Below are 26,259 nucleotides of genomic sequence, written 5' to 3' on the forward strand. Positions count from 1 at the left end.
CCACAATGCGCTCAGAAACAGGTGCCCACCTGAAACCCCAACAGGACCCCCTGCGGCTCCTGGGCACGGAAGCCTTTCCCCATCCCCAGCTTCTTGTCTGTCGGTCAAGGGATACACACAATATCTTGATTTCTACTGCAGAACTAAAACAACCAACAAATAGAAAACGCTAAGCACTTGAGGAAGCGTTCTTCAGAGACGATCAGGAAGCCAACGAGGCCAGATTGAAGAAACGTAGGCCCAGCACACACGCCCTGGTCCTAACTCCTCCCTTGAACCCAGTAACTCCTCACTGACAGCCCGGGGATTGGGACGCACTGTGTTTCAGGGCACGTCCCCACTGTGTCTCCCTGCGCCGGGCAAAGCAGTACAGACAATTCTCTCTGCTTCACGGAAAACTCGAGCGCCGAGATCCCATCCCGCGCTTCTGCACAGACGCTGCGCTTTCGGCATCACGCCTACGGCCATCCACCCCCCGCCTCCCCCCGCCCCACCGCGCCCTGGATCCCGGGCCGGGCTGCGGGCCCCCGCGCTCCCGGCTACAGTGTCTGGTGGGGCGAGGGCGGCACGGGGCCGCGGGACGTGCGTTTACCAGAGACGGCCCGGCAGCGCCGGCCGCCATCGGAGTTCGTGAAGGGCGGAGCAGGGGGGGACTCGGTGCGGCAATCCCCATCCCGGGCCTGGCGAGGGGGACCCCGGGCCACGTGGGAGCCTCAGATCCGCCTCGGTGCAGTGGGGACAACGCGTCTTCTCAGACCAGAAAGTCCCTCACGTCTGTCCAAAGCCTTAGGCACCCGTGCCCAAACAGACCTAAGGCAGTTATAACGTCAGCCACGAAATCAGAAGTCCCGCCCTTGCGAATTGGTCCTAAGACCCTTGCTCCTTGGCTATGACCAACCTAGACAGCATATTAAAAAGCAGAGACATTACTTTGTCAACAAAGGTCCATCTAGTCAAGGCTATGGTTTTTCCAGTAGTCACGTATGGATGTGAGATTTGGACTGTAAAGAAAGCTAAGCGCCGAAGAATTGATGTTTTTGAACTGTGGTGTTGGAGAAGACTCTTGAGAGTCCTTTGGCCTGCAAGGAGATCCAACCAGTCCATTCTGAAGGAGATCAGTCCTGAATATTCACTAGAAGGACTGATGCTGAAGTGAAACTCCAATACTTTGACCACCTGATAAGAAGAGCTGACTCATTTGAAAAGACCCTGATGCTGGGAAAGATTGAAGGCAGGAGGAGAAGGGGATGACAGAGGATGAGATGGCTGGATGGCATCACTGACTCAATGGACGTGAGTTTGAGTAAAACTCTGGGAGTTGGCAATGGACAGGGAGGTCTGGTGTGCTGCAGTCCATGGGGTCGCAAAGGGTAGAAACACGACTGAGCGACTGAACTGAACTGAAGTGAACTGAATCATCCTCCAGCAAAGGAGGCAAAGCTCTCCTGGGAAATGGTGCCTTTGGGTTTCCAGGCAGAGGCGGGACTTCCACTCCTTCTTAAAGAGGTTGTACTCAGATTACTGGAGCATCCTGTCAGCAACTAAAACTCGTAGGTGTTTGGCGACCTATTTATTAGTTTGGGCTCCAGGAAGTTCAGCATGCTCTCAGAGGCTAAACAGATTCAGATTCTCGCAGAAGCTATAGATATAACGCACCTGTCCTCCATAGAATCACAAAAGGTGTGTCCACTAGTAGAGAAAACTCATAAATATCATGTGCAATTCAAGCATCAAAATTATAAAAATTCAACCATATTTTGAAATTCAAGAAATTATCTTTAACAATCGTATGACAATGATCATAAATTGACAAAAGTCATTTATGTAAATTTGGAGTAATTGCTCTGCAAGAAATTGAGACATAAATCTAGAGTAAAAAAATGCCAATTACAAATTGGCAATTGCTATCTACCTCTACAAGGATTAACTCGTGTGCTCTGCAGCTGCTGACTTTCAACATCTCCCAGAAAGGAGTTCAAGGTGGACAGCAGAAATGAGGCACTCTGCTCGGGGAAAATTAGCAGAATAGGTCTTCAGATAGACGTTTTCAGGAGCCAGTTTTATGAGCCCAGTTCTTATATCTCCTCATATCTAGAAAAGCACCAAAACCGTTCATTGTGACGACTGTTCCTTGTGACTAGTACTAACCTTGACGAGACTAGCAGAAAACTTTTGCAAAAAATATGTTTGATTGCATGTACTCCCCCTTCACCAAAAGTACATATATACTGACTCCCCTCTGCCTCTCTGGAGCAGTTTCACAGCGCTCTCTGAAATGCTGTCTCCCAGGTTATAGTCCTCGTTTTGCCCCAAATAAAACTTGATGCACAGCTTTCACATTGTGCATGTTTTTTAAGTCAACAGAAACAAACACTGGGACGTTGGTATAGAGACCTAAAATGTAAGTCACAAACGTAACAGAACAGGACTTCCCTGGTGGTACAGTAGTTAAGAATTCACTTGCCAATGCAGGGAACCCGGGTTTGATACCTGTTCAGGGAAGGTTTCACTTGCTGAGGAGCACCTGGGCCTCTGTGCCGCCAGTACTGAGAAGCCCACGCACCTAGAACCCGTGCTCCACAAGAGGCCACAGCGATCAGAAGCCTACACGCTGCAACGGAGAATAGCCCTTGCTCAGTGCAATTACAGAAAGCCTGTGTGCAGTAATGAAGACCCAGCCCAGTAAAAAATAAATTAATTTTTTAAAAAGACCTACATTATTAAAAAATGGAACAGGACAGATTATGGAGAACATTTAAAGGCATGTGTATATTTTGATCCTGGATTTATGGGTACAGCGGTACCAGATAGCAGTGAGAAATGTAAGCTTTAAATACGGTCTGCATGCCGCAACAAAGATCAAAGATCCCACGTGCTGCAGCCAAGACCTGGAGCAGCCAAATAAATAAATACAACTAAATATTAAAAAGGAAAAGAGTCCAAAAAAAAAAAGAGTCAAACTTGAATCAGAGGGGCATCAGTAAATGGCAGAGTAGGAAATTATGGGTCCTTGTTCCCCCTAAAAACTCTAAGTAAACAACATCATGCTGGTCAAAATAGTTTTTCAAGTACTGTAGAAACCAGTGAAGGATCTGCAGAAACTAAGCAAGCACCCTAATGAAAAAAATCCCACAAATCAAAATAATAAATTGGGGGGATGTCCCAGAAGTCCAGTGCTAAGACTTTGTGCTTCCAGTGCAGGGGGCAGAGGTTTGATCTCTGTAAGGGAACTAAGATGTCACATGCCATGAGTCCAAAAAACTAACGGGAAGAAAGATAGGCTTGAGGGCATTTTCAACGGCTCCATGTCCTCCTCCCAGGCACAGCAGAGTGAGGTGGAGGCTGCCGTATTCTCAATTCTACTGTGGGAAAGGAAGGGAAAGCACGGCACTTAACTGCAGCATTCTGGCTTGTCCGAAGGCGGGCCAGCAGTCTGCTTTCTGCATCGCTTGCCTCGGTGCTGACGGCATCGGTGGCGACAGCCTGCAAGTCAGGACGGAGGCCAGTAAGACCCCTGGGCGACTCCAAACCCTGGGAGAGCAGCAGGAGACTGCAGTCCTGCCATGTCTGCGGACAAAAAGACGAGGGCAGAGGAACGCGATAGAATGTGTAATGCCCTGAGAAAAATCAGGAGTGTGGGGGAGTGAGACTTTAGGGAAATTAAGATATTTAATGCAGCATACTGTATATGGCAGTATGGGGGGAAAACATACCCACACACCAGGGAAGATGCATGTCCAGAAAAAATCTGAGAAGGCCTGAAGCCTTCACAATGGGTTGATTAGCAAAGGTCTTTCCCTGCATGGGTTGTGGCTTCCCAGATAGCCCTAGTGGTAAAGAACCTGCCTGCCAGTGCAGAAGACCTAAGAGATGTGGTTCAATCCCTGGATCGGGAAAGATCTCCAGGGAAGATCCCCTGGAGAAAGAAATGGCCACCCACTCCAGCCTGGAGCATTCCATAAACACAGGAGTGGTGGGCTAAAGAATAAGGTCCATAAAGACTTGGACAGATGGCTTAATGTAATGATTAAGAGTGACAGTCCCATCACCTTTGCCCAATCACAAGACTGACGTCCGTCATATCTGAAGACCCACGCTCAATGGCAGGTGTGTACACACAGCTGTGTAACCAGGGAGCAGGATTTTCAGGGGCCGTCTCAGACTTCTGCCTGCCACCCTGGTTTTTGCTAAGACATGCCTGCCTGAGACGATTTATGCTCTCCTCATATCCTTGATACCTGATAAAAAGTAGTCCAGGGATTTCACTGGTGGTTCAGTGGTTACGACTCAACACTTTCATTGCAGTGGCCCAACTTAAGTCCATATATCTGAGTCACTTTGCCGTACAGCAGAAATTAGTATAATATTGTAAATCAAATATAATGCTTGTGTCTTGAGTATTGGCCTTTGCAGCAGTGAGCAGCTGAACTTGGGTTTGGTATCAGCCTTGTCCAGTTACACTAAATTTTTTTGGTAAAAATTTTCATTGCCTTCAAAAGAATACTCATACCCGCAAACCATTTTTCCATTTTCTCCCCACCCCCAGCACCTAAAACCCCTTATCTACTTTCACCCTCTATGGATTTGCCTAGTCTGGCTTTTTCATATAAACAGGATCATATGATGTGTGACCCTTTGTGTCTAATCTCTTTAAGTTATGCATAATGTTTTCAAGGATCATCTGTGTTGGAGCATGTGCGGGTACTCCTTTTGTCCAGCTTAACAACATCCCACTGTACAGGGAGACATTTTGTTCGCCTGTTTATCAGCTGATGGACGTAAGTGGTGTTTCCACCTTTTTGCTCTTATGAATAACGCTGCTATGAACGTGTGTGTACAGCTTTCTCTTGTGTGCAGGTACATGTATTTTCAATTCTTTCAGATATATACCTAGGAGTGGAGTTTCTGGGTCATGGAGTGGCTCTATATTTAACTTCTGGAGGAACCATCAGACTGTTTCCCAAATCAACAGCCCTGTTCAGATTAAATCTTGCCTCTTTTCATGCTTCCCACGGCTCTCGGTGACTCCTAGCTTACAATACATCTGACAATGTTTTCAGCTCTTTGCCTGCAGGCTTATTTCCCTCACCAGGTCCAAGATCCTTAAAAACAAAGGTTATTGTATCTTAATCTAGTGTCATATTCATTTTGACGTTCTTACTCTCCTCATAGTAAAATGGAAGCAAGTTATTGGAATTGACAGATAATGTCACTGGGGAAGCTTTATTTCATGAAAGTGGTTCCCTGGCATGGTCTGGGAGGCTTGCCCCAAGAAATTACTGGTTAGGAGTGAGAAAAGAAAATTCTGACAATTTCTCTTTCACACTTAAAAGTCAGATTTCTCTTCCAATTAAGTTATATTTATTCATAAAACTATGAGAGCTAGGAAGCAAGAATTGCTACATCATGTGAATTTATTTTCTGCTTTCATGTCTAGTTGTCATCGTTCAGGGTGCTTCTGTACAAGGCTCTCCAGAAGGAAGTCAGGCCCATGTTCTCAGCCATCTGTCCTCCCGCAGGTGTTCCTCTGCACTGGCGAGCACGTCCTGCATCTCCGTCACTTGCTTTCACGGACTCCCTGCTTTTGCAGTATGTACAGGATCCTTTACTTTCACTTCCTTTATTAAGTTTTGTGCTGCATTCAATCTCTGCTTTTCAAAATGTTTTCTCCTTTTCGATCTAATAACTAAAATGTAGACATCATGTTGCTGAGATACTAATAAATGAGGAATTATAAATGGAGACAAAAGAAGTGAAGAAAGATATGGAAAAATAAAGGAAGGAACAATGGAATTTTTAGGTTATACTGAATATTATTTGCCTGATAAGGAAAACTGCACTTTGAAATTATTCCCCCACTTTCTGTACTCAAGCTTTGTAAATTCCCAGTTTTAAAAATGTATAATATTGTAAATCAACTATACTTGTTTTTAAAACTTAGGTAACTTAGCACGCCCGCCCGCATGAGCATATATGCTGTTATCTCCTCACAAGAACTGGCAGGGGTGGTGGGCAACTCTCAGCAAGGGTCTCTGACCCGGGGGTAGTAACCTGTTTTGTGGGCTTGGATCCCATTTCCATATCAGGCTGAGGCAGACGGTGTAGGAAGGCATCTGACTGTCTGCGTTCAGAACTCAAGAATAATGCAACATTAATAAGTATGGGTAAGGAAAATACTTAGTCCAGGAAAGGTTTTGTTTCCTGAACTCTCTTTTCAATCCTTGGAATTGCCTTGCAAAAGGAACCAAGCAACCACACAGCTGTTTGCCGCTCTGTGTAACTGAGAACGGTTCGCTCTTGCAGGTGTGGCTGGAAATACTCATCTTTCTTACCTCCCACGTAGCTTCGCTTTTGAGAAAACCAAACCATCATTGTCAGCTCAGCTTTCCTGCAACTCGATCTGACAAGGTAAACTGGTTGACCCCCTACCTGAATGAATGAAAGTTTCCAGTTCCCGCTCATTCTCCGGAAGGAGGTACGTGGACTCATCCTGGCCCTCATCCTCAAAGAATTCCTCTTCATCTCCTAACGATGGGATCTTGATATTTTTATAAAGTGATGCAAGTTGTTGTTTTTCCTCAGCCTCTACCAGTCGACTGGAGAACAAAATACATAATTTTGGGGGAAGGCTGTGCCCTGGGGCTTGCAGAATCTTAGCTCCCCGACCAGGGATCAAACTGTGCCCCGTGCAACAGGAGCGCAGAGTCTTAACCACTGGACCACCACAAGAATTCCCAAAATAGATAAATTTGAAAAGCATAATTTTCACATTAAATCATCAGGTCTTATCCTTAGTCCTGTGATTTTCTGACTGAAAAGCAGTCACTAGTATGTGGTGGTACTAGTACATGGGGAGGGAGGCAGAAATAGGCTTTGAACAAAATGTCAACATTTTAAATAAAGATAGCATAGGTACTGTTGTTTTTTCCTTTTGCTCAATCTCCAATATTTTTTGGCCTGGCACTGTTACTGATCCTGTATTTAAAATGTTCATCATGGGGTTATGAATGCATTAATTTAGATTAAAAAAATACTATATTATTATTTATCGTGACTACCAAGTTTTTGGCACTGCCTTAAATTTTGCACCTGAAGTGAGTGCCTTGTTCACCTCACCTAGATCCAACTTGGAAGTGGATCATTGAACAGATATTTCTGTGTGAAGTGGAAATGGATAATACAGTGTTTAATTTTTTGTAACATATGTACCTTCTTAATTATGTTTGACTCATGGGCTTCTGGGGTGGCTCAGATGGCAAAGAATCTGCCTGTAATGTAGGAGACTTGGGTTAGATCCCTAGGTCAGGAAGATCCCCTAGAGAAGGGAACCGCTACACACTCCAGTATTCTTGCCTGGAGAATTCCATGGACAGAGGAGCCCTGCAGGCTACAGTCCATGGGGTTGCAAAGTTGGACACAACTGAGCAACTAACACTACATGTAATAATAAATCATTTTAGGGTTAGCTTAACTGTGTTCTAAGGAGCTGAGATGGAGGAAGGGGTGTAGGGGTAACGTTCCAGAATCATGCTGTGCAGCAGAAGCACTGATCTGACTGTAAGCACTGCTGCAGATAATCAGGACACTGGGACAGGAACAGGATTTGGGTGAGGAGAATCATCAGGACACTGGGACAGGAACAGGATTTGGGTGAGGAGAATCATCAGGACACTGGGACAGGAACAGGATTTGGGTGAGGAGAATCATCAGGACACTGGGACAGGAACAGGATTTGGGTGAGGAGAATCATCAGGACACTGGGACAGGAACAGGATTTGGGTGAGGAGAATCATCAGGACACTGGGACAGGAACAGGATTTGCGTGAGGAGAATGAGGTGCTCACTTCATGTGCAAAATATAAGGGGGTGCCAAAAAACTCAGTGATGATGATAAATATTTTGACTTAATATATTTAAAAACTGTAATGAGTGAATTCCCTGGCCGTCCAGCGATTGGGACTCGGTGTTTCCACCGCCAAGGGCCCAGGTTCAATGCCTGGTTGGGGAACTAAGATCCCACAAGCAATGCAATATAGATTAAAAAAAGGGAAAAAACTGGAAAAATCCATAATAAACCAAATATCAAAATTTTAAAAACAGGCTCCATCAGCACTGTGATGAACTGCATGAGAGCCTGAGTCAAAAGGGAAAATGTATATAGATGCTTTTATGTATTATTTTCTGGTTCTTCTTTTCTAAAACAAAGTAGTGGAGAATATATTTTAAAAATTGAAAAGCCCTATATCAAAACTCACGGCATTATTTTAAGTTTAAATAATTTATACCAGAAACAAAATTTATTATAATTTTACTTTCCTGGTTTAAATGAAATAAAACTGACTAATATATTTTCACTTTTTGTATCTATTTATTTATTTATTTTACTTGGCTGCACTGGGTCTTCACTGTGGCACGTAGGATGTTTAGTTGTGGCTTGTGGGATCTAGTTCCCTGACCAGGGATCAGACTCGGGTCCTCTGCATTGGGAGCACAGAGTCTTAACCACTGAACCACCAGGGAAGTCCCTCATCAATATATATCCAAAATATACTTCTGGAAAAAATTAATGGCTAAAAATTGCATACAAACATGCACTCTGGGGCACATATTTTTCCTTTTGCCTCAGGTTTTAAAATGTCACTATGGGTAACACAAACTTAAAAGCTGTAAATGCTGACATTAGTTCAGTAGCTTAACTGGCCGCTAACAGTTCAGGATGAAATGTGTGAGTTATTTTAGGAATCTTCGTATGTGTTAACATCTTTGTCTATACTAATGAAATAAACTGAAATTGAAGTTCCATAAATTGAGTCAAAGGAGATCGGCAGGTTAGAAACTCCAGAACCAGACATGCTGGCGACACTCACTCATTAGCAAATCTCCTCACTCTCACTTTAATTCTACCTTCATCTGACTCCAAGGCCGTCCTAATGTGGTTACGTCACTCTCAGCTTTAATTCTACCTTCATCTGACTCCAAGGCCGTCCTAATGTGGTTACGTCACTCTCACTTTAATTCTACCTTCATCTGACTCCAAGGCCGTCCTAATGTGGTTACGTCACTCTCACTTTAATTCTACCTTCATCTGACTCCAAGGCCGTCCTAATGTGGTTACCCTCACTCTCAGCTTTAATTCTACCTTCATCTGACTTCAAGGCCGTCCTAATGTGGTTACGTCACTCTCACCTTTAATTCTACCTTCATCTGACTCCAAGGCCGTCCTAATGTGGTTACGTCACTCTCACCTTTAATTCTACCTTCATCTGACTTCAAGGCCGTCCTAATGTGGTTACCGTAAAAGATAGTCCATACATGGCAATGTCTTTCCCATGTGCACATTTAATCCTAATGCAGAGTGTAGTACTTCCTCAAGATGTTTCTGATAGGATATAATGGAATCCTGGAACTAAATCCTAGAATAGGAAGCAACGTGCTCCTGATCACAGTCACATGATGTCACAGAGTGGCTTCTTTAGTCTGACACTAATTTCACGATGATCGCGTAAACTGAGCTTTGCCACAAGCTTCATTTGTGTGGACAAGATGAAGTGTCTTCCCTAAATGCCACTATCTCCCCAACCACATTGATGATAAGTTTCTAGTGAAAGAGACAATGGTCACTTTTCTGCTTTGCACTATTAAGATTTTTTTCCAAAGCATCAAGTTCACTCTAGAAAATCACATTATGAGAGGATGCCAGCATCTCAGAACATTTATCATGAACCACAGTAAGAGATAAGTTTTACTTCACAATCTTCAGTCTGAAAAGTTGAAAATCAGCATTTCTATTCTACTAAATTCTATTCATTCTGTCCTGTTTCTTTTTTGTTATTTATTTGTAATTTTTATTTTTTTAATTTTTCGCCATGTTTCTTTCTATATTTTTCATTTATGTCATGATCCACCATGAATATAGGCCATATTCTGAAAAACACTGAAAATTTATAATGACTATAAGTATTCAGTGATTGTAAGAATTATCAACATCATCACCATTATTAACATTACTACCATGAAATCATCTAGTTACCTGTATGTCTTACTAAAGGATGGTAAAGATTATTTAGCATAGACTTACTATATCACGTAGGAAATAGTGGTCCCAAATATCAGGGCAATAGTGAGAGCTATACACGCAATTGTAATTACTTTAACAAGAGCAGGTCTATGAGGAATCCATGCTAAAAATAGAAAGAAAAGAAGTTTTCATAAAATCTCATTTTTAGCTGTGACTCTCAGTTATTAGGGCTTCCCTGATAACTCAGTTGGTAAAAAATCCACCTGCAATACAGGAGACCCTGGTTCAATTCCTGGGTTGGGAAGATCCCCTGGAGAAGGGAAAGGCTACCCGCTCCAGTATTCTGGCCTGGAGAATTCCATGGGCTGCATAGTCCATGGGGTCGCAAAGAGTCAGACACGACCGAGCGACTTTCGTAGGTGGTGCTAGCGGTGAAGCGCCCACCTGGCAGTGCAGGAGACATAAAGAAACTCGACTTCAATCCTGGGATCGGGAAGATCCCCTGGAGGAGGGCATGACAACCCACTCCAGTATTCTCGCCTGGAGAATCCCATGGACAGAGAAGCCTGGCAGGCTACAGTCCACAGGGTCGCATAGAATTAGACACGACTGAAGCGACTTACACATATACATGTATCAGTTAATATATTTGTTAATCATATTGTTTTAGGGGAATAGGAGAGAAAATCAGAAATAACATAAAAATAAAAATTCTTAATTTACAAGAAAACCATGCAAGCTAGATTGCACAGCCTGTGTGAACAAGTATAATTTGAATTCCCACCTAAACCCTGACTCCTTTTTTTCATCTGTCTCCTGTCTTTGGCCAAAGCCATTTCTTATGAGTCTGGTCCCTGATGTATAGCAGAGACTGCCACTGATATAGCTGAAAGGAGAGTGGCCTTAGTTTTACAACTCAAGTGTTGCCGGATGGTCTTAGGTTGTACAGTGCTGTTTTTAAATAAAACAGGCTATTACAGGGCAATTCAAGATCTAATCCCACAAACCTGCATTCCAGGGATTGGTGTTTAGGCCCATTGAATATCCTATAAAACCAAGGGTGGTCCTCGCAGGCTCACTCTTCTCATCATCTGAAATGAAAATAAACAAACAGAGCTACTACGGGTACAAACTGAACAAAGGTGCAACTAAGTACATTACTCAACCACTTGTAAAATCTGACAACCTGAGGTGCCTCCTCCCTGTCTCACACGGAGCACTCCCTCGCTTTCTTTCCCTTCTCTGGCTCAACAACTGAGCTGAGAAACTCTTTGAGACTGGCACCTCAATGTGAAGTCAGCTTGACATGAAGAAAAGAACCTGGACTATGAAAATGCTCACAGATTAAATGCTTAAGCTTTCAGTTCACGTGCGCAGTTGTGTCCAACTCTTTGCAACCTCATGGACTGCAGCACGCCAAGATTCCCTGTCCATCACCAACCCCTGGAGCTTACTCAAACTCATGCCCATTGAGTCGGTGATGCCATCCAACCATCTCATGCTCTGTTGTCCCCGTCTCCTCCCATCTTCAATCTTTCCCAGCATCAGGGTCTTTTTAAATGAGTAAGTTCTTTGCATCAGGTGGCCAAAGTATTGGAGGTTCAGCTTCAGCATCAGTCCTTCCAATGAATCGTAGATGTTCATTTAATGATTCTCTCGATTTTTCTGTACATTTTCAGGTTTTCATAATGAAATACTGATGTGGGGGATATGGGTTACAGATGGTTTCAAAACCGTGACTACTGAAAACTGGTCACTGGACTTGGCAATGGGACGGTCATTGGAGACCTAGTCAAAAGTGATATTACCCATGTGCATGACTGACAGAGGTTCATGAGAGAACAGAAGGAATGGGATTATAGAGAGCAAAAGTTTTGAAAATTTTCTGAAGAGTTTTGCTGTCATGGCGGGAATAGAAATGAAGGCATCTCCCAGAAGGGGCTGAGGGATTGGGAGACAGGTTTTGCTTTTTAATACAGGAAAATTGACATCATGATCTCATGAGCACAGGGACGACACTTTAAATTGTGGTGCTACTGGAAAGGGAGAAAGAACCGACCAGTGTCCCGAGTTGGCCTGAGGGGATGGAAGTTGGTGCACAGGTGAAGGGTCAGCCTTGACCTGGCCCGGAGGAAAGACGAGAAAGTGTTATTCAACTGCTAGTTAGGGCGATGCAGACGCTCGCTCAAGTGCTTGTTTTGTAAGTGATGGTGGGAACAAGGTCATCCTCTAAGAGCAAGGCTGGGGTCGATATGGTGGGGGTGTTTGTGGAACGAGAAAAACAGAGGAGAAAGTCACCAAGCAAAGGGGGAGGGTAAGTGGACTAGGAAAATGGACCAGCATAAATAAAATTCCCTAGAAACAGAATGGCTGGGTACATTATTTTTTTAATAGCCACTCCTGTAGCCCAGAGCCCACCAAAATTATTCAAACTATTCAACACTAGTCCATCCTAAAGGAAATCAATCCTGAATATTCATTGGAAGGACTGATGCTGAAGCTGAAGTTCCAATACTCTGGCCACCTGATGAGAAGAGCTGACTCTCATCAGGAAAAGACCCTGATGCTGGGAAAGATTGAAGGTGGGAGGAGAAGGGGGTGACAGAGGATGAGATGGTTGGGTGGTATCACTGACTTGATGGACATGAGTTTGAGCAAACTCTGGGAGATAGCGAAGGACAGGGAGGCCTGGCGTGCTGCAGTGCATGGGGTCGCAAAGTCAGACACGACTGGGCGACTGAACGACAACAAACGCAACACTACACCTACTCCATGTGCCTACCCTGCCTCACGCATTCCTTCCCCCAGATGCTCAACAGAAGCTCTGGGTCATGCTCTCCTCTTTCCGCCCTTTCCACCCCCTGCCTCCTAACAAGGCTGGTCCTTCCCCACATGGCTTGGCATGGTGCGCCCTGCCTGCTGTTTCTAGGATTCTGTGTATATAACCTTCCTCCTTCACGATGATCATTTCCGAGTCTGTGGGTCTTATCATACCTGATTAAAACAAATCCTGGGTGTATTTCAAAACTGTGGGTCAAAAAGTGAATGCATTCTTCTTATAAGAACTCCCAAATTGCCCTCTGTAGAAACTGCACTTATTCCCGGCTTACACACAAGACGGGACATTAAATTCCCTACTCCTTTGCCGGTACAGTTTATTATGAGATGCTTTTCCCATTTTCAACATGATAGCTGAAAACTGGAATTAAGAGTGTATTTTCAAGGTGTATTTTCCTTTTTATGAGGTAGGCATCTTTCCATGTAACTGAGAGCTGAGAGTTACAAGAGAAAATTGGAGTCTTCCAGTGATCCAACTAGACAAACAATTTTGTCTTCTGTCTCTATCAGAAATTACACCTGGGACTGAAAGCTCAGGGATGGCAGAGGTCTCAGCAAACCTCTAGGGCCACCTCACAAGAGGGTAGTGCTGATAGTTAGTGTCAAGACTAGAATGTGGGCCTTCTAACACTTTGATCCAGCTTCCTTTTCTGGACTTTGGTGGTGGTGAAATGAAATACTATAGCTGAGCTTTGTACATGTGTGCGCGCACTCAGTTGCTCAGTCGTGTCCAACTCTTTACGACCCCATGGACTGCGACCAGCCAGGTTCCTCTGTCCATGGGATTCTCTAGCCAAGAATACTGGAGTGGGTTGCCATGCCCCCCTCCAGGGGATCTCCCCAACCCAGGGATCAAACGTGCATCTCTTATGTCTCCTGCATTGGCAGGTTCTTTACAGAGCCACCTAGGAAGCCCATAGCTGAGCTTTAGGAAGAGTAATAAAGAATGTCTTTGGGATGGACAGATGTATTAATTGTGATTTTTTTTTTCTGTATTTCCTGACACTTTGACATCTGTGCTATTTTCTAATCTGTCCCTAGCAACATGGTTACTAACCCAGCCATGGGGGGCAAGACGTGCCTTTTTCTAATTTGCACAGGGCGGGGGGGAGCTGTACAGGTTAGTTATGAGCGTCATGGGACGCCCTCCTGGAGGAGCCATATGACACAAGAGCTCTGCAGATATTTATGGATCCCACATGCACTCCCAGATCCCGACTTACCAGTGCTCGCTGGGGGCTGCATGGGTGTGGTACGCGGAGCTAGATGGCCATTGAAGGGGATCAGAGAGGAGAGAGAGGTTTAGGATACATTTAGGAAAATTACAATATAACTTGGTATTAGATGAAAGGGCATGACATGTAGTTTCCAAATATTAATCGCTGAGATGGTAAATGTTCTTAGCAAGTTTACTCCAATGCCGACTAGATTCATGGGGCTTAGTCTGCAAAAGCATGGTGCTCTGCTCGCAGCCAGTGTTTCCTCTGATGCATATGGACTGTTAGCAACACAGTGCATTTGGGTCCTGGTCTGCTTCTGCAGTCGTGCAAGCTGGGAACCCTCCTCTCAAGCAGAGGACCTGGAAAAACTTGGTGCGGAGCTGAAGGGTGTGGTGCTATCATCGGCTCAGAGAGGTGGTGCTGGGAGGGCCCAACAGTGACAGCCACCACCCGGCTTACAGAGGGAACAGCACAGGATCCAGTTTCCAACCGACGTCTATCTAATCTTACACTACTAACAATACAGAAGAAAAGACACACTGAATAGCAGCTTGGAGGACCACAGAGTGCAGTTCCCATTTCAGTGACCGAGTAGTAACAATGACTCACCTCTGGGTCTTGGGATGGCTCCATGGGCCAAATGAAATGGCTTATCGAGCTGTATGGGTTGTTTGGTGACATTTGGGTGTCTTTCTAAGGGAAAATAATCTGGAAAAGAAAACCTACAGCAGTGAGGTGTAATCAGCCCTTTCTACTTCCCCTGAAATGAGTGAAAGCGGTGGTTGAGGCAACCCATCCAGCCTGTGGTTTGTCCGAGTGGTTGGAACTCACCTGCATAAGGCACACACAGATGAAGTGGGCACTCCATTAAAAACAAAAATAAAACAGCAAAAGAACTTTGAACCTTGTCCATCATTCCAAAACTGCTAGTTTGTTATCGTGTGGGTGTAAGGAAGTATTTAGCTGTTGTCCACCACCTGCCCTGTCTTTCTCTGAGAAACCAAGGAGCTCTTCTCCCTACAGCGTGTCTCAGTTCTGACTGGCAGCCACCAGTGTGAGGTCAGCTCACGCTGCCACATGGAATTCTTTGACGGAACGAAGTCAGCCAATGGGGAGACTAACAGAATGAGAGGGTGTGCTGGGAGTAAGACCCTCAGAGCGTCCTGACTCTTGAGGAGACAGAAGGGAATCAATTATAATTCAACGCAACACCTCACCAGAAGCAAACGGAGACAGCAGGGCTCTGTAGGCCCATTCTAATGCTTACCCCAGCTTCCCAGAGGTTTGAGTTTCATCAAGTTACTTAACCCCTCTGAGCTTCAGCTTCCTCATCAGTAAAACAGGAGGAAAGAAGACCCACCTCACAGGGTAACAGCGGGGGCCCAATAATCCCCACAAAGCTCAAACCTGGGTTGGCCCTGAGCGTTAGTTCTGGATGTAAAATGTGAGCGTGTCATCTTTGAAAAAAAGCAATTTGGTATGCCTCCAACCTCTGGGGTACCATCCAGATGCCTAGACCCAAGTGGCTGTCTCCAAAAGTTTAAGGGAGAGATTAATTGAATCATCTCAGCATGTAGAAAGGGGATTGAACAATGAGATGGTGTAGATGGCTGTCCCCTGGACTTGTCCTCTGCCCATCCGGTAGTTCACATGATACACGAAGTAGGCTTTCATCCCTCCCACCAATGATAGTAAGGACAGACAGGACACCTCGTGACGCTTACACAGCCCCAGGGCCAGGGGCCGACTCCACGTGTGCTGCAGCCCAGAGGGCAGCTGCCCCTCCTAAATGTCTGGGGGATGACAAGGCTGGGACCCCGCCCCCCAAGACCTCCTCCTGCTGTGAACTACCAAGAGGGTCTTGTTCTGTTCTTTCAACACCCAACCTGGCTTCCCCCCATTCTGCTGTGCCCCCGGGATGAGCCTGGTAAGGATGCAGCTCCCATGCTCTCTAAATCCCAGTCTCACAACTGCCTCCAATGAAACCCATCTCTTTTGAGCTTCCTGTTGGCCTACCTGTGGGCACTGTTTAGACTGGACTTAGGACTGTCAAGGTCCGTGGGGACTGGCCTAAGGTATCGATCTCCCTGTGCTCACTGCTGCCTTGCCCAGTCCTTCCCCCTAGGTCTGTGAACACCTGGCTCCTAGTCCAGGTTTCCCGGAACACAAAAGATTGGACAGAATTAACTGTGTGTTTTCTAGGAGCCTGGAGGTAAATTTCTACACCGTCACCCCGTATCTCCAGGTTTCGCACCAGCTGTATCCCAGAGCCCTTTGAGTGGCCCCTCTAGGCCAGATGGAGCCTAGGCCACCACCCTCCTCTATCCTGTCGTCGCTACATGGGGCCAAGTTACGAGTCCCCAGCACTTTGCGTGGGTCCTGCCCAAAGTGGACCCACAGTGACCTCAAGCCAAGCTGGCTTCCTCCCTTTTGAGTTATAAACCGTGTCATGTCCCACTGAACATCTGCTCCCAGGAGGACAAGAACCTCCAGAGTCTGGTTGAAAATACATTATTTCTGGGGCCGGGGGGAGGGGCCTGTAATTTTAAGATGCCCCCAGGTAACTGTCAGGATAAGAAGTTTGGGGAACAAGACCAAACTTAGTGGCTTCTAGCTGGAAAATCTCATCGGGGCCCCCGTTTCTCCACTGGGACCCTCTTTCTTTGGGGCACTAGTACTTCTCCAGACCCTTCACCAGTTCCTCCCACTGTGAGGACCCACCTTGAGCAGGGCGCTGCCCGTAACTGCCATGCTCGCTCCACCTGCAGAGGGGTTTCGTCTTTGTGATGTCATAAGGGAGGGCACTCACTGTCCAGGCAGAAAGAACAGCTTCTGCGGGGGAGGCTGGCATGAGCCCTGGCTCTCCTGACTGAAGACTGTGTTGCTGGGAGCGCCCAGCACTGCACACATTCCCAGGCCCTTCTCTCCTCTGTCCACAAGGCAAGGCTGCCTTATTGCTTCTGAGTTAATTGCTTTTTTTTTTAAGAATTTAAACACTTATTCTTCATATTAAGAAATTACACATTTTGATAATGGTCATTGTCTTAAAAGTCTCATTCAGTTCCAGCACATTTAAAAGGATATTGGTAATTCTGACCAATTCCTGTAACTGCCTCCTTGATATCCATCCACCCTGGACCCCATCATATGGCTGAGCCTTCTGACCAGGCCTTCTCCCACATACAGGGCTTCGTGACCATCTGCTGAGACCTTATCGCCCTTCTCCCTGTGTCGCACCCCTTCAGTCCCCCCACATCTCCACAGTCAGGAGATCCAGATGAGGAGGTCGAGAAGCACAGCTGACAACCTGCTGGTGTCCCAAGCACTTCCAGACCCAGAGTGCCATGCTGGGCACCTCAGACATGGCAGACCGGGACCAATGAGGTCCCCACGGAGCACAGAGCCTGGTGTGTGGCATCGGGAGACAGAGTGGGCAGTAAGAAAGGAGAAAATGTACGCGGTGATGTCAAGTAGAGACGCGTGCAATGCAGCAAGTGAAGACAGGGTGGTGAAGTGGGAAGTGAGGAAAGCGTGATGGTTGGATGGTCCAGCATCAACACGGCCATGAACAGCCCCTGGTCCAGGTCGCTGAGGGGTGGAGTCAAGGTTGGGCAGTAACTCGTGCTTGGGAGTAGCTGAGAAAGAGGCAGAGACTCCATGACACAAGGCACGTGTTTTTCCACCCTGACTCTACGAAGTCCTGGGCTTGCGGATCACACTTCAGTTACCTTGGGAGGTAAGAAGTCACTGACTAGCTTTCTGGTGCCTTCACCTCCCCATTCCAGGATCCATCCTCCCAAGCCTGAACTCACTGGGGTTCATAGGGACCAGGATCTGATCCCGTCCCATGTATGCATAAAAACAAGTAGCTGATGAAAACAAGAGAAATAAATATGCTCACTGGCCAAGGAAATAAGCAATTTTCTAAGCATACTTATTTCCAAAAGAAAAACAGCACACTGGATTACAGATTCTATCAGAGGCACATATATTAGAACAGATGGACCAAAATTTTAAAGTAGTAACATACATTTAGAGAGATAAGGCATGACATTAACAATAGGGAATGAGACTAATAACATATAAAAGATAACCAAGAAGAAATATTAGATATGTAAAACAGTTGTTGAAATGAAGATACATTAGAGGAATTAAGTAGCAAATAGACAGCTGAGAAACAAATTAGCAAACTAGCATAGCAAACAGGAAATGTCCAGAGGAAAGAAAGAAAAAGGAATTAGAGAACATGAAAGCAAAGGTAAGACATATTGACAACAGACACAAACATGCTAACATCTAAGTATTAATAATAGGAGTCTTAAAAAGAGAAAAAATTTAAATACATAGATGAAATCTTAAAAAAAGAGATAAATTTCCCAGAATGTAAAACAGAATAAAGACATCAGATGAAAAGGCCCATAGAAGTAGCTTATGAAGTTAAACATATACTTACCATACAACTCAGCTATTCCACTGCTAGGTTTTTACCCAAGATAAATGAAAACCTGCACACACAAATAACACTGAAAAAGAACATCCAGAGCAGCTGTATTTACACTGGCCCAGAGCTGGGCTCAAGGTAATGTCCATCTACAGGTGGGCAGAATGACCACTGCGGTCACCCACCCAACGGAAAGCAAGCTACGGACACACACTGCAACGTGCAGGAGCCGTCAAAATCATGCTGGGCAAAAGCATCTGGATACAGAAGGCAGCATACAAACAGAACACTGTACAAGTCTACCTTTATAAAACTCGGAAAGACAGTTCTAATGTACATTCACAAAACAGACATGTGGCTGCCCAGGTCTTAGGTTGTGGTGGGGATTAACTGTGAAGAGACATGGGGACTTTTTGGAGAAGGGAAAAGACTCTAGTTTTACTGTAGTGGTGGTTACAAGCACATGGACATTTTTTTTCAAAACTCACCAAACTGTAGACGTAAAGGGAGATTCAACAGCATATCTGTGGTGTTTATAGAGCCTCAAGACTGGATGAGGTCAAGGTAGTGTGAGCAGACGGAAGTGGGGAGGAAACAGCAAAGGGGACCTGAAGTGCAGGCCAGAGGGGCAGGGGTCGAGCCCCAAAGGCCAGGTGAGCGTACTTCAGGGAGGAGAGGACCATCACCTGAGAATCTGAGATGCTGCTGCTAAAGCCAAGGAAGAAAGCAGAACTGACCACTGGATTCAGCAATGTGGAGGACATGTGGCAGCAAGGTACGTTTTGGAGTGGGTTCAAGAAAGAATGGCTTCCCCAGGGCCTCAGCGGTAAAAAATCTGCCTGCCAATGCAGGAGATACAGGAAACGTCAGTTCAATCCCTGGGTCGGGAAGATCCCCTAGAGGAGGAAATGACAACCCACTCCAGTATTCTTGCCTGGGAAATTCCATGGACAGAGGAGACTGGTGGGCAACAGTCCATGTGTTCACAAAGAGACAGACGCAACTGAATGGCTGAGCAGAAGAAAGAATGGAAGGGAAATGAAGACAGCAAAAAGAGACCACCTTTGAGAAATTCTGCTTTCTGTAACAAAGCAGAGAATGATACAGGAGCTAGAGGGTTTTCTTTTTTTAACGTATGTTTGCACATCAATGGAGATAACTCAGTATATATAGAAAGCCTGGTGATACAAGAGATCAGGGAAACTTGCAGGAACAACGTCCTGAGGCAGTGGACACGGAACAGGCTCTGACGCCAACACAGTCAGTTTGTATCAAGGCACCAGTGGGAAGGCACGGATGTTACCGAACGTGGGAGAGCAGGTGGAGACCTACAGTGGAAGGCCTCTGCTGGTGGCTGCTATTCACTCAGGAAACAGGAAGCAAAGTCGTCTCCTGGGAGCAACCCAGAAGGAAGCTTCAGTCAAGGGATTGTTGGAATCTTGGTACTAAATAGCCAACTAGCATAGGAAAAGATACTTGAAACAGATGGTGGGCAGGTCCTAGTCACTGGTAACGGAATGGTCCTAGGGATGACAATGTGGCAGTGTCTTGCAGGCTGGGTGGGAGGCAAAACCACTAGCAGAGAGGTTGAAAAGCTGTGAGGTCAGGACATGGGAAGGTCGTCTACACGGATAGTGGGACTGGGAGTATGATGGGGATGGTTTTAGATACAATACTGCAAGAGTAGAAATCTTTGCAGACAAGTGAACCATTCATAAGGTGACTGCAACAAAGCAGCAGGAGTGATATGACAGTCTGATCTTCCAAGAGTCAGCACTGTTTTAGAGAAAAGGGAGGGAGAACAATCTAAGGGTGGGAGAACAAAAAAGGAGAACAACGAGTGAAGAAGAGTAGGAGAGAAAGCAGCCACTCCCTGCAAGGATCTTAAGAGGTGCTGTGCAAAGAGGAGACTCATGTTTCAGCAGATGATGGATGAATGGAGACTTCCAACCGGGCCCAGAAGGTTTCAGAGCTGGGGAAGAGTGAAGCAGGGGTATCAAAAGGGCAATGAACTGAGCCATGTTTTGGTGAGAATAAGGGAGGTAAGAGGGGACCTGGGAGTCCTGGACACATGAGGTTGTATGATAGGTGGTAGGGAGATAGGGAATCCTCCTAGGAGGAAACACAAGACTGGGATCCTTTTAGAACAACCCTTTAGAAGTCCAGAAGGCCCTTTTAGAAATATTTTTTGGGGACTTCCTAAAGTGGTCCAGTGGCCCAGTGGCTAAGATTCCATGCTCCCAATGCAGGAGGCCTGGGTTCGATCCCTGGTCAGGGAACTAGCTCTCACATGTCACAACTAAACAAGATCCTGCATGCTGCAACTAAGACCTGCCGCAGCCAAATGAATAAATAAAATTTTTAAAGAGAAATACTTTTTAAAAAATACTAGGCTTGGTAATATAGTTACAGAAGAACTTACCAGGATGCATGTGGAATATTGTATATGACTTCCAAAACCCTCTGGAGTCACTAAATCAAGAGAATCTGGGTTCACTCAAAGTGTATTTCTTTGGGTATTAGAATACAGTTCCCATATATTGGCAGTACAACTCTTGATACATTAGATTGCTTTCTCTTACAGAGATAATGCTGATAGCTCTAGACTCTTCAATGATCTTTGCACAAATCACATGAGAAATCCAATTAATTTACCCCTGCAACATTTATTGGGTTAACTGTACATTAAGGTAAGGATCAGATACCACCTATATAAGCACCAGCTATAGGCATCAGATAGTGAACACAGCATCCCACAATACCAGCAGGTGACTGCTTCTCACCCCTTGGAGCGTCATGGACCCCTAGAGAACTAGATGAACTTTTTGTACCCTGGATTTCTAACCAATACCATTGAAACCTATCCAGGAAGGACTGTTGGTCCCAAATTATAGCCCAACTTTAGGGGAACACAGGAAATATTTGTGAACCAAAGAAATACCACCCAAGTCCTCCTATTCATCTTACCCCCTCTTTCCACTCTGAGCAGAGAAACTTCCTCACTTTATGAGGTGATTGATGATCTCTCTTCCCTTCTGAGTCCTCCCTACTATCAAGCAATCTTTTCATCTAGAGAAGATAAGGAAACACTGCATCCCAGGGAGACCTTGAGAAATGGATTTCCTGTACAGAGGTGTTTCTTGCCCTCTGCCTCATGAAGGGTAATTCTAAACCCATCAAGGGGCATTCCTCTGACTTGCCCAAACCTCCAGCGAGTCCTCCAGCCCCTGGTCGACTATAATCTTCAGGGATGGAGGTGGTGAAATTCTTGGGAAACGAGAGCCCAGAAAATGCAGTGATTCTCAATGTTCAATCTAGACTTCATGTTTTAAAGGGAGCTTTGCTCTCATATTACCAGAAATTCCACAGGCAAAGAGCCAGATAACTTTCTCATTATTTAGGAATTTGATTTTTATTACCAAATATCTACTATAAAAACAGTGAAGAAAATTTTTAAAAACACATTAAGGGAAAAAAAAAATCACTGCAGAGGCAGCGTAACACAGTGGTTATAAACATGAACTCTGGAGTCAATCTCTCTACTCCTAACTAGTTGTGTGTCCTTAGGTAGGTTTCTTATGATCTGTGCCTCAGTTTCCCCACTTGTAAAATTGAGATAATAACAGTTCCTATCTTATAGAATTAAGGGGACTGAATAAGTTAATATCTGAAAAGCATTTAAAAAAAAGTCTAGTACACAGTAAGTGCTGTATGTGTTTGTAAAACTTAAAATCTTATTAGGTTAATTTACCCATGAGTATTTCCAGTCCTTATGCAAATACACTTTTCAGATGTTCTAGTGGATATGTATATACAGTTTTGTGTCCTTTTTATTCCTTTATGTTATGCGTTCTGACTCAGTGTCCATATGTGACTGCCTAAAACAGATTACAAACTAATTGTCCAACTGCAGTAATAAGTAAACCATGGACACTGACACACTGGGTTATGAAGTATCACCTTTTGTTCCAAGAACATCAGTCTCATACTTCTGCACAATAACCTTTCCATCATTAGTAATCTCATTTACTACTCTTTCCTAAGGCTAATCTTGATCAACAGTAAATATCCCATTCAATACTATTCTTTGCTTAAATTCAGGTTTAGTATTCCACATTCTATTCTTAAAGGGCACCCAGACCCTCCCCTTACAATAGCACAGTCTGTGTTTCCATAACGATGCACAAATGTTATTGTAAGGCTTCCATTCAGTACTCCAGCTTGATGCAAAACAGTGTATTTCCAGTTGAAAATACTTTTCTAGGATAAAGTTTTTTCCATAACAATGCACTCTGAGCCACAAACAGTAGAGATCTCACTAATAGACGTTTCATTCCCTATGTTCATGTTGCTCAAGTAGGATTCCTGGTGAACCATGAGGGGAGTCTGGAGTTCTCTTCATTGTACTTATTTGATTTTAAACAAGGGCTACATAACTGTGGAAGGCTTTTACTTATTCTTTTCATTCACAGGTTTCTTCTACAAAGATAATTTCTACTGATTAATAGGGGGAGAAGTCTTACTAAACTCTTATTAAAATTCCCCCGCTTGATTATACTTATAGGGTTTTTTCAGTGTGTTATCAAGTGTACAATAAAATAAAAACCTCATCAATTCAATTCACAGAGTTTCTCTTCACTATGAATTCTCTGGTGTTGGAGGAGGGCTGAGTGACCAGTAAAGGCTTTTCCGCAGTTGCTGCATATAAAGCGTTTCTCTCCACTATGCATTCTCTGATGAATAATAAGAGAAGAATTCTTACAGAAAGCCTTCTCACAATGATTACATTTGTAGGGTTTTTCTCCAGTATGGTTTCTCAGATGTACAATAAGGGAAGAACTCTCATTAAATGCTTTTCCACACTCGTTACATCTGTATGGTTTCTCTCCAGTATGAGTTCTCCGGTGAGCAATAAGATGAGAGCTACAGTTAAAGGATCTTTCACATTGATTACATTTGTAGGGTTTCTCACCAGTGTGGATTCTCCGATGAGCAACAAGGTGACAGCTCTGGCTGAAGGATTTTCCACATTTATTGCATTCATAGGGCTTTTCTCCAGTATGCGTTCTTTGATGTCTAACAAGGTGAGCCATTTGGCTACAGGATTTTCCACATTTATTGCATTCATAGGGCTTAATCCCAGAATGAATTATTTCATGTTTAGTTAGGGCTGAACGTTCTCTGAATGCTTTGCCACATTCCTGACAGTTATAGGGTTTCTCTCCTGTATGAGTTCTCTGGTGGGCAATAAGGTGGGAGCTCCAGCTGAAGGATTTTCCACATTCAGTACATTTATATGGTTTTGCTCCAGAGTGAGTTCTTTCATGTTTACTAAGAGCTGAGTAATCCCTAAAAGCTTTTTCACATTCATCACATTTAAAGGGCTTCTCTCCAGTATGCATTCTCATATGGGCAATCAGATGGGAGCTCCAGCTGAAAGATTTCCCACATTCAGTACATTCAAAAGGCTTCTCTCCAGTATGAGTTCTCTGATGCCCAATAAGATGGGAGTTCCAGTTGAAAGACTTCCCACATTCATTACATACATAAGGTTTCTCTCCTGTATGAATTCTCTTATGTACAATAAGATGAGAATTCCAGCTGAAGGCTTTTCCACATTTATTACATTCATAAGGTTTTATTCCAGTGTGAGTCCGTTCATGTTTAGTAAGGGCTGAACGATTCCTAAAAACCTTTCCACATTTATCACATTCATAGGGTTTATCTCCAGTATGAGTTTTCTTATGTTGGATAAGGTAAGAACTCCAGATGAAAGATGTTCCACATTCATTATATTCATAAGGCTTCTCTGTAGCGTAAGTGCTTGTATGTTGTGTAAGGAAGGAGTCATACCCAAAGACTTTCTCCCATTCGTTGTATTTATATGCTTTCTCTACAGTACCAATTTTTTGATGTTCCATAAAGGATGAAAAGTAAAAGATGTTTTCATATTCTTTGTAATCATACTGGTTTCCTCCAATATGAATTCCCGGATGATCATTAAATGATGGGCTCTGGTTAAAGATTTGATGGCATTCCTTATATTCATAGAGTTTTTCTCCTGTATGCATTCCCATATGATCACCAAAATGCAGTATATGGTTGAAAGATTTAACAGTATCAGTATATTTTAAAAGATTATCTCCAGTTTGTACCCTTGCAGGGTGAACAGGCTGCGTGGACTGGTAGAAGGCTTTGTCATACTCATTATTTTCACAGGTAATCTTATCAGTATACATTATGGCTGAGTTACATCTCCAACTTTCAGCATTTACATCAGGCTTATAGAAATGTTCTACTTGAGAAACTTTCTGAGATGGAACAATGTTTAAGCTCTGGCTACACCCTGCTCCAAGTTCACAGAACTCAGAGCCTCTTTGAGATAGTATCTGCTTTTGCATGAAGACCATCTGCCTCATAGCTGTACTCTGGTTCACGTGATACATTTCTAATTGGTCTTTACATCCCAAAACTTCTAACCTGGAGAACCAAGGATCATCCCATATGTATCTCTCCAACTTCATGCTATGGGACTGTTCCTCCTCAAGTATGCTCTGTGTTGGGATCAATGCTTTGCTTTCAAGATTTTTCATCCATTCTGAAATAAATAGAAAAAGTCCATGAGAGTATAGAGAAACAAATTCTAAGAGTAGGGTGGACAAGGTAAGATTTATTTGTCCATGTTATTGAAAAGGCAACTGTGAACTTGTTTCCAAATAGACTGGTAACCCAGAGAAACATCATAACAAGAAAGAGGAAAATAGTAAAGAGTGAGTGTAAGTAGTTAAATAGAATACAAAATGTGTAACGAATATGAATAAAACTCATTTAGGAACGTTTCCCCATGTAAAGGAAGACTAGAATAAGTGACTATTGAAAACCTGCACTTGGTTTCCTCTGGACTTAGCGCCACACACCTTACCCTCTGCTGATGCCGCTCTGTATTATTTCACTGTAACAATCCATTACCCTGAGTTTAATGCCTTCTGAGTCCAGTGTGTACTTCCAGAAAATTACTGAACTTGGAGGGGAGGGGGGGTGTTGTCTGGAGGATCCTGACACATTTAATACTACTAAGGTGAAAAAATAATAACTGGTTAAGCAAAAGACATATGAACAACCAGCCCCTCAGCAACTAATATTTAAATTATTAAAGCATGTCAATTCATTTCTATTTTATAATGTCCTATTGCTCTCCAATTTTGACACCTACCAAAAAAAGGAGGGGTGTTAAGTGAAAGTATCACAAACAAGGCGTCAAGCCTTATTTCCTATTCCACAGAGTTCACTCAGTAACACAAAACCATCTGCCCAAAGGGCAAAAATCACAAAGTTTAAGGATACTCCTAAAGTTCTTTCAACACTGCAGAATAATTTGTAGACTGATGGCAGAGGAGACAGACTTGAAAGACAGAATACTGCAATGAAAAAGGTACAGGAGTTATAGTCTGATAATCTGTATTTAATTACTGGTTCTGCCACTCTCCTTAGGTGAGTTTTCCAAAGATTAAATGAGATTGTAAAACCAACAAAATGTCTGGCAAATTCAATATGTGGAAGCCACCTATCATCACCCTTAGTTATCAGTCTTCCAGCAACGGAAGGGTGTTTACTAGTTTCCTATTGCTGCTATAACAAATCACCCATCTCACAGTCTGAAAGTCAGAGGTTATAAACGGCTTTCACTGGGCTAAAATCAAAATAGCTTTCCTTCAGAAGCTCTAGGGGAGAATCCATATCCT

At 44.0% G+C, this 26,259-nt stretch overlaps 1 protein-coding gene across 11 annotated transcripts in view; it reads right to left on the minus strand.

The window, feature by feature from the left end:
- Positions 1 to 5,338: 5,338 nt before the first annotated feature.
- The window catches only part of LOC102389376 (zinc finger protein 606), a 37,935-nt gene continuing 17,014 nt past the window's right edge, over positions 5,339 to 26,259 (minus strand). For 2 of the 11 annotated variants that reach the window (XM_006067257.4, XM_006067256.4), the window contains exon 7: positions 21,164 to 25,115. In XM_006067257.4, the coding sequence (XP_006067319.1) occupies positions 23,128 to 25,115 (1,988 nt within the window). In that variant the 3' untranslated portion in view covers positions 21,164 to 23,127. Of the gene's footprint in view, positions 5,717 to 6,429; positions 6,597 to 8,425; positions 10,182 to 11,025; positions 11,110 to 14,079; positions 14,119 to 14,685; positions 14,785 to 16,797; positions 25,116 to 26,259 lie in introns of those variants that run through there. The other 9 variants (XM_044931795.2, XM_044931792.2, XM_044931791.1 and 6 more) reach the window with 9 other exon arrangements.

This window comes from Bubalus bubalis, chromosome 18, assembly GCF_019923935.1.
Source record: "Bubalus bubalis isolate 160015118507 breed Murrah chromosome 18, NDDB_SH_1, whole genome shotgun sequence".
NCBI classification, from domain to species: Eukaryota; Metazoa; Chordata; class Mammalia; order Artiodactyla; family Bovidae; genus Bubalus; species Bubalus bubalis.